At 35.2% G+C, this 19,266-nt stretch overlaps 1 protein-coding gene across 1 annotated transcript in view; it reads right to left on the reverse strand.

Moving 5' to 3' along the window:
* Nucleotides 1-10,152: 10,152 nt before the first annotated feature.
* The window catches only part of POLN (DNA polymerase nu), a 94,265-nt gene continuing 85,151 nt past the window's right edge, over nucleotides 10,153-19,266 (reverse strand). Inside the window, exons 20-22 of the mRNA XM_026064555.1 lie at nucleotides 17,230-17,361; nucleotides 12,758-12,868; nucleotides 10,153-10,262 (exon numbers count right to left, since the gene is read on the reverse strand). Coding sequence (XP_025920340.1) covers nucleotides 10,153-10,262; nucleotides 12,758-12,868; nucleotides 17,230-17,361 — 353 coding nt within the window. The remainder of the gene's footprint in view (nucleotides 10,263-12,757; nucleotides 12,869-17,229; nucleotides 17,362-19,266) is intronic.

Below are 19,266 nucleotides of genomic sequence, written 5' to 3' on the forward strand. Positions count from 1 at the left end.
TGTCCTCATGCTGACAAACAAGTAGGTTGAAGAATGAAAACGTAGGTATATGCAACCTGATCTGCTGCTTCTACTATCAGGACAGTTGTCTTCATCAGAAGAACAGAATATACAGCTGAGAACAGTAACATCTTAAAACCCACGCAAGTAAATCTACCAGAGCACTTCAGTTAGAGCTGTTTTGCAATAAATTTCTACTGTTGCATTGTTTTCCTCTTTGTCTGCATTAGTTCTGTATCTATAGACCTCTTGCATATGGACCATTCTTAATTGTTCAGTGTTTACAGGAATAGCACCCTAAATTATTGGCTTGCATGCAAAGGTACCTTTACAATGGAAATAATAAATGTATTTGATTGAATCATGTCCAAAGCAGAACTGATATAATCTAACACATGTAATCTTTGAGTCCAGTTCTCACTTAGGTAGAAAAAATACTGCATATCTGATCAGACTGTATTCCTACTAAGTATATTATATTACTTCTTTAATTATTGTAGTTGGGGGGTTAAGTCATAAAATATTACCACCTATTTCTGAATTGCTCTGCAATTCATATATAACATTTAAATTAAATGCCCACTGTAGGCTTTTCTTAATACCTAGCAGTTATTCAAGTAAATCATTCCTTCAAAATGGCTGAAACATCAGTATAGCTACTACTTATAACTTTTCACAGCTTTGGAGAAAATATCCAAAGATAGTTTCACACTGCTTTAAATTACAATGTGACATTGACTAACAGTGTGGTGAGATCTAATAATAGATCTTAAATTATTAGTCACACCACAGTCAGGAGCAGAGTGAAACAGATTAACATATTTCAAATAGGAAATTGGGACACAGGATACAAAAAGAAATAGATGAAAAGACCGGGATCTTCTGTAGCAAGAGAATACGGTTACATGAAGAGTTATAATTTCCAATGTAAGTAAATTAATTAAAGCAAGAGATTCCTCATAATCATTCAAATGACATGTAAAAAGATATAAATCAGAAAGAACTGTGAATATTAAAACCTCTGAATATACTGTGAATCAATGGAATAAGTGAAAGTAATTACTTTGATTAAACCAGTGCAATAAAAATGTGATAGACTGGTTATTATTTGTATCAGAGTAGTGTGTCATGCCTCCAGTCAGGATTAGAGGCCCAGTATTTAGTAAGGAACAGTCCTTTCTTAGAAGAATTTACAATATAAATTAAATTTTTTATCTTCAGTTTATCATGATTTAGGAACAGAGGAAAAAGAATTGGATTTTCAAAGACACTCAGAATTGGATTAACTGGTCACCTCATCTCCCTGCTAAAAGTAAAATGGAGCTCAGGAGGATCAGGTTTAGACCAGAGATGCATGCTTTTATATAGTTCTGCCCTATGCAAGTCAGAAAACCTGTGGAAGCACTGTGAACTGAACTCAAAGTTTCTGTCTAGACAGTCCAGAACACCTGACACAAAAGTGCAGAAAAAAACCCTATGCTTTTGTTTAATAGCTTAATTAACTCATCTCCACTATGAAGGAATCTTGAAATAGCAAGCTCCTACAGCTGTCTCTTGCTAAAACCTATGGTAAACCAGATTAAAGACTGCAAGTCAGGTAGGGACCAATATTCTTTTTGTTCTACAGATTATAAGAATATCTTTGATTTACAAGGTAATATTTCCTTAATTATTTTATTGATTGCCTGAAAATTAGGGATCATTTTGGGCCAAGTGCACATACAATTTCTTTTAGTAAAAAACATGTCCTGCATCTGTGTTTGACTGTGATGTGGAATGTGGATACACCTTTAAATGCTGAAGCTTTTCTGTGATTGCCAATTTAAACATAGCTTTTGATACCGATTTAGTGTGCCCTGCACACAATATCGTTATAAAACTATTGTGCTGCACTATAGAATTTTAAAAAGAAAATCCTTCTAATTCTCTTAAACACTACATTCATGATTCTTCCAGTTTACTATGAAGTAACACAGAGATTAAGCCACGGTTAGGGGTGGCAGAAGACACTATGAATGAACTGAGCTCAATACAGGATGCCCACTGCGAACAGAAGCATTTAGCTAGTTTTCAGGTCTTTATGGATCCACTCAGTTATCATTACTGTGTAATAATCATATAAGTGACTTGATATGCCAAAAAAACCTGTCATAAAGAGATTTTTTCATAATGTTCTATTTATGAGGCCAGTCGCCTCTGTATAGTACAACTTTTCACAGGACCAGACCAGTTTGTTTTCCTAACATAAGAACAAATAAAGATTTTGTACCTCACTGCAAAGCAGTACATTCCAGATCCGGACCTTTGTTTTCTAAAGCACACAACTGCAAGTTCTTCCATGACTACTTGAAATGTGTTGCCTAAAAGCACACTACTGAACTGATTTCAACAGAATAGCTATCATGTCATTGGCTAGCAACTGTATTTCTTTACCATTAAAGGAAGCAACTTTTGTCTAACCTGTAAAGAAGAATTCTGTGGCATGATACGCTACACATTCTATGTCTGAAGCTCTGTTTTAACACAGTTATGTGCAGTTATGTGCCAAAAGATACTCATACTAATGAAATTTAGGCTCCTTCTATAGTCAAGGAACTAAGGGAGGTTTAGCTTACACGTTCTGAAGTGACATCTGGAAGATCCCACCTCTATGAACCAACTTTCCTAGCTCCTAATATACCTACCTACAGTGGATACTTAAAAGTTGTTCAGAGAGAACAGCCCTCTACATTTTTTATATGTTTTTGTGTCATCAGGGAGATTTTTACTGCTATTAACAACACATTTCAAACATAATATTGTCTAGTTTTCCACACTGGTCTACATGAAGATAATATGAAATAAAAAGCACCTACAGACTGACCAACAGTAGGTTAATGAACTCCATAGTTTGGAAGCAGAAAACATGGCAGCTCCAGACCAGTAAACCGCAATAGCTGTCCCTACTGGGTTTCCTCATCACAGCCCTCTTAAAACTCCCATGGGAGGTCTAACTAATCACAGGCAGTACAAAGGAAGAGAATGAGAGATAGATTAAACCACAGGTGTAAGGTACTAAGTATATTGCTTAAAGCATATCTGAGAGGATCTCACACATTACATTGAGCAGGGTGCTTTAAGAGTTTGAAAAGAAAATAATTTAAAATGAGGTTTCATAAAGGATAAGTGGGAAGCCTGAAATAATAGGGTCTGATTCGCATGTACAATAAGGAATTAAGGGCACCTTATTATGACTAAGAACTAAGCTGAAGAGCCCAGATTAAAATAATTTAAGACTTACCTATGCCCTGGTGCTTAATGCTTCCTATCAGTTAGCTACATCGTCAGAAAAAAATAGGTGTGCTACCATTAGACTGTCTGATTCTGGGCTAGAGTACTCAGGTATAAAATTTCCATGAAAAATTATTTCTTTATAATTCAACGACATGCTGAGAATTATATCATAACTGAAGACTAGATTTTTTAAAACCCAAGGATTCTTTTTAAAAGGACTAAAAAGGGGGAATTATTTGAAATCCATCCTAACTCACTTGTTTGGGTAAAAATTCCAGTTATTATTAAAAAATCCTACAAAACATTACTTAAGAGCATAAAACAATGTTAACAATGAAGATTTTTATATAGATACAATGAAAACTACACGTACATATATAAAAAAAGCACACTACTTCCTAAAAAGTGTTAACGACCACTTAGCACCAAAACAATGCATTCAGAAATACCTAAAAAAATCAGTCCTCTTCTATCACATATAGTTTTCTTCTTATTTATAATAGCACTATGTCCCTGATCATTGAATTTAATACCATTTTCCTACAACAGCAACAGATTTTTATATTCCAAATATTACTATCCTTGTCTGCCATCCTATGTTATCCCACATTTTAATGAATAAAATAAGCATCCAACTAATAAAGTCACATTTTTTTCATTTTGAAATTGAAGCCTCTACATGCTTACTGGGAGACTGCAACATTGCAGTTAGAAGAGTGCACAGTTAGAAACTTTATATATAACCATAAATTAAAAAAAAAAAATCCCAGAAGAGCATAAAAGCCAGAAAGTGGTTAGAAAGAAGGATAGAACTATTAAGGTGATTTTGAAATCAGATAAATGAGACAATATGAAAAAGGTATAAACAATAATAATAAATCAAAAGTAGACAGGGAATTTCTGTTCTCTGTTTCCTGTAACTCAAGAACAAGATAATACTTAATTTTAGAATTTGAGAAATTCAAATTTAACAAATTCAAATTTAATAAAAGAAAATATTGGTTTACAAAGCCTGTAATTAAACACATTTCCAGAAAAAGCCAGAAGAGCCAACCATGTAACAAATATTTCTATGGATTTCATGAACATCAAGAAGTAAAAAAAATAATTGCAAAGATTTTGGGGGAAGACTTTTAAGTCTCGTGTTTCAGAACTTAGACTCATCCCCACAATCACAGAGCAAGCTGAAAATTTACAGACACACAGGCTATCCCTACAAATCTTACACCTTCCTCCTGAAGCATCTGCTACTGGCCACAGTCAGTGATAATGGACCAGATGGATGTTGGATCCAATTCTTAGAAATCTCTGTTTCCCACACTAACATTCTATATCTATATATATGCATTTTTAGATACTACAAGTGCTAATTGCTATTTAATTGATGCACAGTTTCCCCCCAAAAGTACACAGAGTCTAGTGGAAAGAATGCCTATTAAATTGTCACATAACAAAAGAACAAGCTCAAGATAATTTTGTAACATTTTGTAGATTTTTCAAGTTTCTCTTGAAGCTGCATCTATGAAAATTTTTAATGCTATAAAAGCTATAGTTTAAGATATATCATGCCTGCATAGATGTTACCTGAATGTAGTTTAAGCTACTCCTTTCACAGTTTCTTTAAGAAAAATCAATGAGGCCAAGACATTTTAACATTTTAACTACAAAAATTCAGCTAACTTGTGAAATTTATGTTTTCTTGGTGACTATATCATGAAGAACAGGAAGCTGAGCAGAATTTTCACATAGACTCGAAGTGTTTTAAAACATACCAAACTAAAAGGTGACCTTTAAAAATCGTTTTTACAAACTAAAACTATTATTTGTGTTGAATAACCCACATAAAGGGACATTTTAAAATCTGCTACATGATGAATGGTCTTTTCAGCTGTCATATTTAAACATATTAAATATATTTAGCTCTTTGAAAAATAAATCATTCTGACTTGTTCTGGCTCATTGTGCATATAGTATTTAGGTAACAGTTCACCATCTTCAGGAGGAAAGAAATGGTTTTGCTAAGTCACAGCACACCCAGAAATACTGTGTTAGTTGGTCTCTTTGGGCAGCAAAGAAGAGCTATGCAATGGACTGGGAGAGCAGCTATGGAGAGCTCACACTAATTTCTAAAACAGCAATATGACCTAAAATGTTTCCTTCTGCTAGTGAAACAAAAGCATACGTCTGCCCTGTGAAACAAAAATCTTATTCTCCTCTGAAGCAGAATGAAAAGCATTTATCTTTCCTTGTAGTTCTATTTCCGCACTACCAGGCCAAGGGTAAAAGTTACCTGTTTTGCTAGAATTAATACTTCAGAGCAGATCTGCAACCATATCCTGGGACAATGGGCAGAGTACCAGAACAATAAACATTTACTTGAAAATCCCAGATAACTGCTACAGAAGAAACACGAGTAAAAACAATTCTTTAATTTCTCAAGAAACAGATAAAGGCACATAAGATTTACACCCAGAGCTAAACAAAACCATAACACATAGCAGCAGCACTAAGCAGCTGACTGAATGTATTTGGTTGATGCTATGATGTAATCAAACAGTTGGTGTGTCCTTTTGAACGAATCTAAAAAACTATTACCACTTCATAAAGTACCAAGGTTTGAATCCTACACACCTTATAAAAATGCCTCGAAGGTCTTCTCGTGTGTGACTAAAACTGAAGCCACTTCCAACAAAAGAGCAACTTGTGATTTGTCACGTGATCTGTGTCAGAAGAAAATCCAGGCCACCTAACACAATGCTGGTTCCTGGCATGACTGGGGTTGTGTCTTGCTAATTTAGCTATCTGTACAGAAGCAATCTGCATTTACAGTTCATCAACTCCGAAAATCATTAGGTTGATTAAAGCGTTTGTTCTTTGAGAGAGACATACCAAACCTTCAACATCCATTGCTATTAAAAAAAAAACAAAAAAAAACAGTTGGGACCAAGAATAAAAGATTTTGCCTTTTCCTCTTATATACTGGTTGCTCTTCCTTATATGATCATTCATTTATATCTGGCCTGTCGCTGAACCTGTTTCTTTAACTAGGCTCTGGACATGCTGAGAAGTAAAGCTGTGTGTTTGTGGCACCGGTCCAGTGCTGCAGGAACAACAAATGGGTGAGAAAGGAGAACTGCTGGATTCATGCCAAATTACTCAATATTTCTGTAGACCTGTTCAATTTAATTTGCATGTTGTTGGGATATTATCATCTTTAATGTCTAAAAGCTTGATGAGAAGCCCATGTAGCACCATAAAGACATTGGATAAAGTCTGTACTATCTTCAGCTTACAAAACAATAATTTTGATAGGAATCTGTATGGGCAGCAGTTCTTCCGTAAGTTGCCAGCATTCTTATTTCATACCAAGTTTCCATGCATCTGCAACTGTAATGATGTCTTAAACACTGAAAATAACTGTAATTGTCCATCTGAGTTCACCGAGCACCTTTATGCTTTCATAAATCCCACAAATTTTTCTTTCAGCTGCTACTGTATGCCTTGATCACACTTCAGAAGTTTCTTTGTTATCATGTGCCTGCAGGAAACATTGTATGGAGGTTCAGTGAATTGCATCAGACAGGTAAAAGCTGACACTTGAATAATTTATGTCAGCAGCTTACTTTCAGTAAGCAACTTGGCCAACAGCTGCAGAATAGTGTCTTAACAAAGATCTAGACAGTATGGAAGAAGTCTGAAGAAATCATTTTGGTTTCTCATCAGTGTCACGTGAAATGCAGAGATGTGAGCACTGATGCCAGTCACAAACCCATAGTACTATCAGATCCTTATCATAAATATTGCATTTATTGCTGCCTTTCCTCTTTTCTGTAGAATTATTTCCAAGCATGATTGACTTTTTACTGTCAACAGCATGATTTGCTAGGTTATTTGAATTAAAAAATGAACAAACACAAAGAGAAAAAAGAGGTTGCCAGTTGTCTGAACAGCCTTGCTCAGTCACGGTGGAATATATTGTTCATTCGTGAGGCCTCTCTGATTGATCTTCATGAAAATGTAACCTGATTACCTTTCACCGATTTCCAGATGCGATATCATATGTGCAAACAGTAACTGAAAATCTACTGATTATTAGCTGTACAAAAAATGAAGCTACATACTGTTGGGTCAGAGGTTGCTCACATTAGAACAACTTACAATATATGTGAAATGAATGCAGGTCTATCAGTGAAGAAGGCTGTAAACATACCTGTAAGCTAATGTTAAAACCTGAAAGACCTATGTCTAGAATTTACTTTCTTTTTTTTTAATTTCCAAGGTAATGAGACAAAATGTTAGCTGTTAGCCACTATTTGGCTGTCTTGCACAAGAAACCATCCCTCAGTGTAAATAAGGGGTTCATACTCTGTTCCAGAGCATACATATAAGATATTTCTCTTTGATATGTTATTCAAAGTGAAAAGCCTGTTCCAAAATTAGAAGTTCTAATAGGGAAAAAAATACTTAGAAGGGGATGAAGATTTAAGAAAAGATAGTAACGTGCTATCTTTGGAATGAATATGATCTGATGTGATGATAATAGGAGACTGATTGTATTTCTCATTTTGGAAGCACTACTGTGAATTCCCACTGTTACAACAACAGCACCAATTCTGTATACACTTCCTTTTAACAATATTTTCCAAATGCTTCACAAAGGACGTTAGGATCATTACCGTGATTTTTCTCAGAAAACTGAGAAACAGACCACTGAAAAAATAACTAACTGAATGTCACCTGGCACACAAGCGACTGAGCAGACACAAATATTCAAGTTCTAGTCCAGTACTGCATTGAGGAGACCACAGCGATGCTTTCAGATGCCTGAACTAGCTTCTGTTCAGGTGAGTGTTCACAAAATGTTTAATGCTCTTGTGCTTTGCTGACAAACCTGGCTCTTAAGTACCTACTAAATGTTACAGCAAGGAGCCATTAGCAACTATTAAGAGGCTCTCCTTTAGCAAGCCATCCAGTTGTTAATGGCTGGCCCCAGTTGTTAATGGCTGGCCGAAGTTCAAAATCCTAATTTAAAACAGTCTGTCTTTTAATTGCCCTTACAGTCTTGGTCTTTCCCAGCTGTGATATTTATGGTAGGAATATTAAGAAGCATAGGCAATGATACTTTTCTGTCTTGTACAGCACTTCCCCTATGCTTTTGCAATGCAAGGGAATTCAGCATGTAAAACACCAATACTTTCCATGTTTGTTACCTCCTTAGCCACTTGGTGACACAAATTCTTTACAAGAGAGAGTACAGAGAGCAACCACAGTAAAATTTTCTGTTGGGAGAAGGAAACATTCACAAGCCTTCCAAGACATGGAATTAGCTGCAAAAAGCTTCATGTTTCTCTAAATTTCAAAAAACAGCTAGTTAGTGGACCTAAAGATCTGTGTGCTAGCTAGGAACTGAAGAAGGGTATGTGCTCTTTGCCCTCTCATCACCTCAGCATGCCTTCACCATTAAAGACTGCTGGCTGCTTTGTCCTAGATGCCAGCTGCTGCATTGCTAATCTAATTCCAGGTTACGCCTGCTAACGGAATTTTCAACCAGGCCACAGCTGCCAGATTCTGGCCTCTTCATACAACTCAGGCAGCAAAAGAATGACAATCAGGGCAGAGAATCTGGCCCAAAATGTGCAATGAAATATATTACAGTACATCATCCAGCATTAAATGCATAGAGGTATCATTGTCTGACTGCATACAGTATCTCTGCCAAAGAATCATTTCCCATTCCAGATTCAGATTAGAGGGCCTTTTCTTTCTTTCTTTCCTTCTTTTTTTTGTAATAGTTCAATGGTATGTTGCTCAAAAAGTTGCAAGAACATTGAAAAATGTTACCCAGAATAAGTTTTGGTTTTAGCATAGGAGTGGTTCTATTACTGAATTCAAATTCAACACATACAATTTATATTTGTAATTAGAAATTACATTTTGAAACATTACACTGATCAAATAAGACAACACTGCTGTGTGTAAATGATACACACACACACACACAATTTAGAGTGATACATATTAAACATAATTGCAAATTATGTTTGGAAGGCAAAACCCTGCCACTTTGCACTCACTTAAACTCCCACTGAAGTCCTTAATACAAGATTGTTACATCTAAGTTTTTATAATTTCATCATATAGATGAAAACAGAAACACCGCTATTCTGCACTACCTGCCATCTTCGCTTTTATTTGAAGCCCCACTGCAAAAATTCATGTTCTATTTGATTGTACAGTACAGAATTATAAAAGATGAGAATTTGGGTTTTTTTCTGCATGTTTGCCTTCAAAGCATCTTTCTAATGTGGCAGATAGTGATGCTTCCTGACTGCCTGCACCATCCAGTCCATGCTTTATCGCATGAAAGTTAGACTTGCTTATTGCTGCTGGGGGTGTAAGACTCTGGAGGATGCGCTGTGATCTCTCACCCAACTGCGCACAGTCACGACAGAAGAGAATCGAGATGACCTAGCCTTTCTTTAGAAAAGGAAAGCCATCTACACAAGATTAAAAAATGTTCACTTATTTTGCTTGAGCACTGGTTTCCTGATTCCTGTTTTTTTCCCAGCCCATTGAATGTTCAATTGCCATTATACAATACACTCAAAATACAGGAAGGATATGATCAGTGGGCTTGATTTCAAAGATCCTGAACTACCACTGAACTAGATCTGACTGAGTTTAAATGGCCCCAAGGGTAATTCATCATGTCAAGACAGATTTACAAAAAAGCCCATTTTAGCACAAAGCTATAACTTTGAATATATAAAACCATCTCACAAGTCCTTGCTTGTTAAAAGAGTCAGAGGCATACACAGTATTTCCTCAGCTGCTTAAAATGCCAGAAAGACCTTCATCGCAATGATTTTTATTTTAAAATTAAACATTTTTACAGTCATTAATCACTAACCTGGCTGTTAAAGTTGGAGAAATGACAACAGAGGCAAAAATCTCAACCATAGCCATTTTACAAAGATCAGCTGCAGATCCTACAAAAGAAAGTGATCTGCTTTTAATTTAAAGCATGCAAAAGGAAAAAGCTCTTTTTAGAATCATGGCATAGCCATAAAAAATGTCCAAAGATTTTGAACTATTAGCACTGACCATACTAGAAGAGTCAATTGATGTAATATATTAAGCAGATCATAAGATTAATAAATAACAAACTAAATATTTGGATGTTAATTTAAAAACAGAAAATAATAATATTAATTTAGAAGTTAAACAAAGTTGAATTTAACAAGTTTGGCCAGGAGCTGAGAACTTCCTTTTTATAAAAGTGTTGAATTTCTGAAATGATCTTGCTCTAAATTTGAATTAAAATTTACCTAAAAATCAATTAAAATTAAATGTTGAAAAAAAGGTCAAAACATTTTTTTTCAGAACTACTCATTAACCATAAAACGAGTGGAGATCCACAGCTGATTGTTGAGATGTCCACACCCAATTGTGGATTTAGCCCAAATACATATCTTGTTTTCTGGTGCAAAAGACGTGTCAAATTAATACAACAGAAATAGGGACTTACTGATATAGAAAGTAAGAAAAGATGTTTCTGACAAGGTCAAGTAGATCTGTTCTTAGTGATTGTGAGAATAAAACTATAAAATTGAGTATTTCATCCATCATAATACATAGGTTCTACTATGCATTCTTCATGAAATAATATAAAATAATAAAATACAAAATAACTTTCAAAAGATATAATTTAAATATTTTAAAAGAAAAATTTAAAATCTTTTCTGGTTGACTTCGATGCAATTTTGTTAGTTTAACTGATACAGCATACTTTAGGAAAAGTATTTTGATTATATTTTTCTGACCAGTCCTACAATCCTTCTTTTTTAAATAATTCCTTAACGTTAACATGATAGAATAACATAATAGACCAGACAGATATTTTTCCACCAGACACTGGTGGATATAGTTATTTTCCTACCGCATTTGGAACTTACAAAATAGCAAGCTACTAGAGAAGAGTTCTCCCCAATAGATGTAATAGTTTTCAGGAATAATAATACCTTCATAAAATACATAGTTTGTTCTACAGAGTTAGCTAAAGCTGAGTCATAACTGGAATATTATGCTGTACATTGCTAAAGACTATTAAACTGGGAAATATTCAATAAGAAAAAAACACTGTGGCAAATCCAGTTACAGTAAGTTAAAATTGGAATTCGGTAAATTCCTCTCAATATTTGTGATGCCTCAGATGAAGTCTTCTGATATCAATGGCTGCTAACAAATCCAAGGTGCCAACTCCTTACATTAATTAGACTATTTATGTAGAAATATGAAATACACATACATGATATTATATGCAGTTTAGTACAGCAACTGTGATGAAATGTTTTAGCATAAATCAGAAAGTTTTTGTAGTCTTTAAATATTATCTCAGAGCTGAAATTCTGAAATTGAAAGATCTAGTCTAGAAAGAAATTATTAATAAAATTTAAGAATACTGAATATTTTGTAATTTTTAATCTTGTTTTATCACACCTTCCAATATCACATGTTATGAGCAATGGCTACACAGTTTTTCATCAGATTTGTCCTCCAGGATTATTTGAACCTATAATGAAATGCTGTAATCTTATTATTGTAGGTTATGATCATGCACATGCAGATTTTTGCAAACAATCCTGTGACAGTTTGGCCTCAGTTCCTAGCTCTTTGGACAAATGGACAGAAGCAAGCCCTGATCAGAAGGCACTGTACCTTTGCTACTGCTGCGCCGGACACCCAGCAGGGCTTGCTGTGTTAGCTCGAGCACTGCGCCTTCAATCGGAGATGGCTGCTGGCCAGCTGGATAGAAACCCAGGTAAAGTGAACACGAGTCTGCCTGCAGAAGGTTGTGCAGGCAGGCCCACCATCACAAATTACTACTAATCACTAATTTACTAATCACTTTATGCTGTTTTCACTTTTCCAATTTATTTGGCAAACTTGCAAAGTTGTTTCATGAAAAAAACACCTTTAGTCTTGCCCTTCATAGAATTGTTTCTGGATGTTCTTCACAAAGAACGAGTTGGGTTTCAAAACCAATAATAATAATACATGGTTCTTGTAATATTATGTATTTCTCAAACTAAAGCTATCTGACAAACCTGTAAGTAGCAAAATCACAGAAACCCTGGCTTTTGGGAAATAAATTGTCAAAGAAACTAGAAAGGAAACTGTTTCAAGACGATACATCTGAAGCACTGAATCCTATATATTCTCTGTATACATAGTTTGTATCTATACCTATATGTAGCTACCCCAGAATATGACGTTTGTGACACTGTTTATTTGCAGTTTGCAAAGTAGCTAGGATATATAATTTAACTTGTTTTTTTCAAATGGAACTCATGCCTCAGATTCATTCTTTTGAGATTATGAAACTAATTGTCTACTAAAGTCAAACACAGATAGACAGACAGATTGAAAAATAGATAGATATGTAGGTAAGGTAGGCAGGTAGGTAGGTAGATTTTTTTTTTACCTTGAACAACAAAATTGACAGCCTGCCTCTCTGCTTGGGTCCGCAGTTTGTAATCCTGTGCATTGATATTAGCCAATGGTCTTTTACGGCCCATTATGGAAACCACGTAACCTTGTAAGATTTAAATAGAAATTAGCATTCTTCAAGTGACTAAAAATTAGACTTCAAAAATTCTTTTGGAATATGTTACATATTTCTGTAGTTTACTCAATGCAATTTAATACTTATGCCTATTGAAAATAGTGAGAGCTTCTCAGAAATACTTAGATGTTGTATGGTTCGTCCAAGAATTATTTCATTCAGAGAACTGGTACAAGTTACACATGGAAAATTTCTGTTCATTAGGAGTGTCACTAGTAGTCTATTGATAGGAGTGTCTCCTGAGTGTCTACTTCATTAGGAGTGTCTACTGATATATCAGTAAATTTTCTCAGTGGGAGATGAAACTATAAACACCTAGCAGAATTAGTTATCAGTTGCAGCCATAATTAGAGCTTTCTATGCAATGAATAGTTTACTTGGGGATAGTGAAAAAAATCAATTTGTGGAGCAATTAAATCACTAGGAATTTGTTCCAAACTATCAAATAGTTTTCAGGCAAAAAAGAAAAAACAAAGTTAAAACTTTTTTTTTCATTTTATTCATGTGATAAATCCATGTCCCTTTCACAGCCACACTTCCTTAACTCTAACATGTTAATTTTGTAGTTTGAAAGAGACACGTAGAAGCTCAATTAAATCTTTATGTTAGGCCTAATGATGCAGTTTGCAAAATAACTATTTTGAAGGGTGAATGAGAGGAATTAAGAGAGGAAAAGAGTCCTGAGGATCCTCTTGTCAACACAAAACACACACAAGCCTATTTCAGTTTATCTCCCAAAACTAGACTTCTTTTCTTATTTTAATTAAGTCAGAAAAGTGAAAAACCTTCCATGTTAAAAACATATTCTAATAAAAACTTCTGTTACACTTCCGATCATCTCTGACTAACCATGATTCATCATCAGATAGCATGGAAGTTCAGACTGCCAAACAGTTTCATCTCATCTTCTTTGATAATCCAGATATGCAAGCACAGTAAGGAGACTTCTCCAAGCACAGAGTTCTGACCTTTCTGAAGAAAACACATACCCAGTCTTATGCAGAAAGGATGAAAATGGTTGTGCTGAATTAAAAAGGCTTTCTGTGAACTACTATGTTTCCAGGAGTGTTGATATCAAAAGCACCATTTTTGGAACAAAGAACCGAATTACTTGGAGGTTAGGATATTCGCTGGCAGATCAGTCTTCCTAATTTAACTACAATTTTCCTTGAAGAATAGTATCTAAGAGGATGGAATTCTCAAAACAGTGTATTCTCAGGGGAAAAAAGATTTACTGCAATATCCTGTAATTGCTGTACGGTGTGTTTTCACAACAGAATCACACTTGGAACAGACATAGCTGATTAGCATCCTCTGAACAAATACCATCTCTCATATAATAGCAGGAGGGCATGCTTCTATGGCCAAAGACTAGTCTGCATATACATGTTTAAATGAGGTCTTAACATAGTTTTTTTAATATGATGATAATTCCATGAATAAAAATATCTTCATCACAAATGAATGTTATTTATCTGCTTATCAATGTTATTTATCTACTACCTGCAATATCAAACATTCATAGCACCTAAATAATATTATTATATCATATTATATCTATGATATGAACTCTCATCAATAATAAGAAAGACTAAGATGTACTTTGCTAACAAAGCGGACCAGATTTTCAGTATGGCTTTGATATAATCTGCTTCTTCAACTCAGAGTCCAGTCTCACTTTTCCCGAACTTTCTGCAAGGATTTAAAGTGTTTGTCCTGTCTCTTAGCTCATTCAAGGTCTCCTCAGCTACAGTTTTGGTCCACTCTTTTGCCTGAAACTTTCAGTTTGGTCAAATTATTCTCACTCCTGAAGGGCTTGCTCCTCAGTGAAGCAGATGCTGCTCACCTTCAAACTGTATATAAGTAAAGTTACTTTATAATGAGCTCACTAGGTTGGAATGTTTTTTCTAGCAAGAATCTGAGGCAGATTGACAGGAAAAATACTACATAATGTTGACTTGCTGCAGAATTTTTGTGCCTGTACAATAGAAACAGATTGTTCTTCTACCATTAATGGTTAAACTATGGTTGATAGTTGGGAGCAAGAGGAGGTTCTAAGTATTAACTGGACAAGCGTGTGCCAGCTTTCAATGGCAATCAAGGACACGAGTTAACACCACTCTCGTCTACTAAACACAGAGAACAGATTCTTCATCACAGAAGTCTGGTTATATAAACTCATTTGCTTTTAAGAGAAGAAAGCTATGTTATTTTAAATAGATCAAAACAAATATAGATAAAGTTTGCAATATTTTATTAGATATATTACACAGGCCTTATTTATAGCTGAAAACAGATTTTCGGTAACTTTTTTTTTCTTTACTAACAAAGAATGAACGCAATTATGTTACGCAACGACAGTTCATGCTTCCTGTAGATTTTTAAGCTCTACTACAAAAAAAGGAATATTATGATTTTTGTGACTAAAAGTCTGAATGAGTTACATGCGTTTATTAAGAGTCTGCAACATGTTGCAGCTGCTGGCCCCCAAAAGCATTCTGCACACTTCTGTCATCACAGGTACCACCTGAGTTTCAAGAACATAAACTTTTTTTTTTCCTTGCATCAGTCAGAATTTAAAAAACTGGCTTTGTAAATTGGTTCTTTGACTTTATGGCTGAACTTCCATGGGCCAGCAGCCATGTAGCCTATTTACTAAGTAAAAGATTCCTTGGGCTTTTTTGTGTTGGAGTACATTATATATCAATACGATGCAGTGTAACTTGACATTAAGTAGGGTTCAGTTTGGGAACAGAAGTCTTATTCAGTTAATATGTTTCTGAGAAAAGAAAGACAGGTTTAAAAGTTTGCCATAACTTGCAATGAATTACTAGATAACAATCATTCATTTCATTATCACAAAACAGACTTACAAATTTTAGCTAACAATAAATATCAATAAATTAACAATGAAAATGATAGGATATGTAACAGGGTACCGGTTTGTGACATGCAGGCTTTTTCCTACATGCCTGCTAGAATCCTCAGCCCTTAAAAAAGGTTTATTGAAACAATAACAAAGTCCATTTTCTATAGAGTTGTGTTCTTCACCCCCTGATTTTCTTTCTGAGTGTACTAACCTAAATCTACTCCCTTTCCATTCCCTCTGATATCCACAAGTGATAAGAGACAGTACAAGATACAGCTTGTTCACACTTCTGAAAGTGATTTTGGAGACCATGTCCTTCTTTCAAATCTGTCTGAAACTGGCCCATAGTTTCAAAATTCTTGGTCAGGTAGGGAACTGGCAAGCAAACGTAAAGACAGGCAAACAGTGCAACTGCAAAACTTTTTGCTTAGGAAATTAGGCTAAAAAGAGATTGCTTAACAGTAAAGAGTTCTTTGAAAAGTGTAATTTTCCTTCACACTGCAAGTGTATATAACCTAACATCTAATTCTTGGGACTGCAGGCTTAGCTGCCCTCTTGGCTAGCAGTAAGCATGCACTGAAGTCCAACGTCTCCCCTTCTTGCCATGTTAGGGTACAGGCAGACTGGATCCAGTACCGTTCAGCTCCCTCCCACCCAGCATCAGAGCTCCCAGAAGAACTCTGAGGAAGTGGAAAAGAAAGGAAGGAGTGAATGCTGATGACAGCTAGGCATGCTGGAAAACTCCAGTTATTGGTAAGAAAGAGTGCAATAATTTGCTCAGGATTGAGAGCAAAAAGTAAATTGCAGGACAAAGAACAAACAGCCAAAAAGCCTAGGAACCACCCTTAAGATATCCTTTCACCAACTCCATGTAAATTGTTATCTTACACTCTCCAGACAATCATATCACTATCACCACATGGCGAAAACAGATACTTTTTCAATTTAGCAACATTCAAATCTTTCATGATCTTCCTAATTTTTTCAAGCTATCACATGAACCAAGAATCTTGTGTTAACTAGCACAGATCTCAGGCCATCAGTGTGCTGTGTTATTTATACGCAACAGATGCTCAGCATGTAAGCTGCTATTTTATACTCTCACTGCAATTTCTGACTAATTATTGCTTTGCAAAAATCTGAAAGTAACTTTAGAAATGAGTAATTTGCACCGAAAACCACATCCAGGCAAGGAGGCTATGTTTTCTTGCCAAGTACCAGTGATAAGTGTCTGGGGTAAATATAACTACCTGGAAAGAAGTAGCTATGGAATTAACTATCTCCTCTTAGAGTTAAAAGAGAACAAACCTGTTTCACCAGAAAATTATATAATTTTCATAGCTTATTCCCTCTATTCCCTTGTCCTATAAATACCTGAATTTTGGTTGAGCTGAATCTGTCTTCATTATTGTGACACAGTACTGATCAGTAAACAAAAATATGCTTACAGACATTGGATTACCTTTATTTCGACATTGTTCAATGGTCATCTTTGTAAATTCATGAACTTTCTTGTATTTTTGCATAAAACTATCTATAAAGTGACTGGCTTGAAGAGGAGTAATTCCAAGGCATTCAGCAAGACGTTCTTTACCTGGTACATAATAAAGCAGAACAGAAATCCACTAATCTATTACTACGTAGAACAGTAGCACCATTATATTCTACAATTAGTGGACTATTACTAATTTATTTATTTCTACAAAAGAGGATCGATTTGATACACTACAATCATAATTCAAAAAAGCAAATATTTAACTTTAAGCCTGACTGGTTTACTGAAGAGATATGGGTTAAGCGTGTACTGAAATTCCTAGCTATAATTTATACTTATAATGTGATTTAAATCTTTCTTGTTCATAGAATATGGTCAAGTATCATTTACTAATTAAGTGTTGAAATTTGCAAACTTTGAAGAGCAGATGAAGAACTTGAAGTCGATTTTAAATAAATAGAACTGTGAATTAAGGTCTGGAGAAAAGATGGAGATGTGGCTGGTTGAGTTTGGCAAAAAGTTTTGGATAGGGTGTAGAAGTCACAGAAAAGCTTAATGGCTGAAGCAATCAGACAAAGTGGTCTGATTTTAGAAGGGCATTTAGGAGTCTCAGTCACACAGATTTCAAACAGTCTTAGCCTCCTACACGTCTGTAAGAAACGGTCCAAGTTTTAAGATAGAAGTGCTGGAAAAGGAAGAACAGAACTGAAAAGTGTTTGGAGAAAGGAATAATAGCTTCTGGACACGGTACAGATGCAGAATATAAGTTATATTGTATCTAAAATCATTTATTAGATAAAGACAAGATGGAAAAACACTGAAGACAGGTTTCCAGAGGATGAAAATATAAGCTGAGAGCTACAGTTTAAACACATTTATAAGCCAAATAGTTCCACTAAAAATAAAACACACATCAATGTTAGTCATATGATGTTTGAAAGACAGATATATTTATGTCAGCTACACAGCAACAAAAAAACAGCACTGTGCTGCAAATAACACAAGCTGAGAGGCAATGTCTTCAGGCACTACAGACACAGAATAGTTATTGTCACAGTAATATTGTCAAGAGAAATTATCCAGCATTTTTGAAAGAGAGAAGATTTCAGCCACCTAAATGCCATCACTGTCAGCCTGATGTGCGTTTCAGGACAATTCTGTAGCATTTTCTTCTCAGTCATGTCAGGATCTGTACCGAGATCCAGGAACACCAGCCTGGACAAAGTGCCAGAATAAGAAATTCATAAGATATCTAAGATGACTCTTAGCTGAGCTAAGAGCTAAATGCACAGGACTGCACTTTTATTTGACATCTAATTAACTGGACTTTTTCTTTGTTGTTCAGAAAATGACATATCTACCTGCTAACGCACATATCGTTAACAGCTAGGAGATTGCTGTGGCTTCATTACAGCACTGTAACATCTACATTTGTCCACGTTTTCATCTAAAGCACTATTGATATACAGGCCAAAATATTACATAAAATAGTAGGAATATTAAGCAGAATAGTAATAAGGAAGTCTGAAAGGTTCCAAGGAGCAAAAAGAGGGGACTGTACAGCCACACAACTGTGTCAGATCATGTTCGACAATGTGGGAGCATATGCTTATGAGTAGACTAAAGCTTTCTTGATCACTCCCCTTGAGTTATCTGTGCCTGGGGAATTGTTAGCAACAGCCTATGAGTTTAGCGTTCTCCATTCTGTAATATCATCTTTCAAAACTGAAAATATCATTATCAGTCTCTGTTTTTCATCTAAACACTTTGACATTCCTCTGTGTTATGTATAATTCAGGACTTAAACATACTGCAGTTGAATAGAATTAATTCCTTATTTTACAGATGCTTTAGTTGTCTGCTCTACTTTTACAAGATGACTGAGGCATAAACAGGTGAACTGAATTGCTCCAAATCAAGCAAAACAGATTGTAATACTGTCATCCCTCTCAATATTTGGTATATTTATTGAAGTACCAATTCCTAGACATGGTGACACTCATC

The sequence above is a fragment of the Apteryx rowi genome, unplaced genomic scaffold, assembly GCF_003343035.1.
Source record: "Apteryx rowi isolate R43461 unplaced genomic scaffold, aptRow1 scaffold_22, whole genome shotgun sequence".
NCBI lineage: Eukaryota > Metazoa > Chordata > Aves > Apterygiformes > Apterygidae > Apteryx > Apteryx rowi.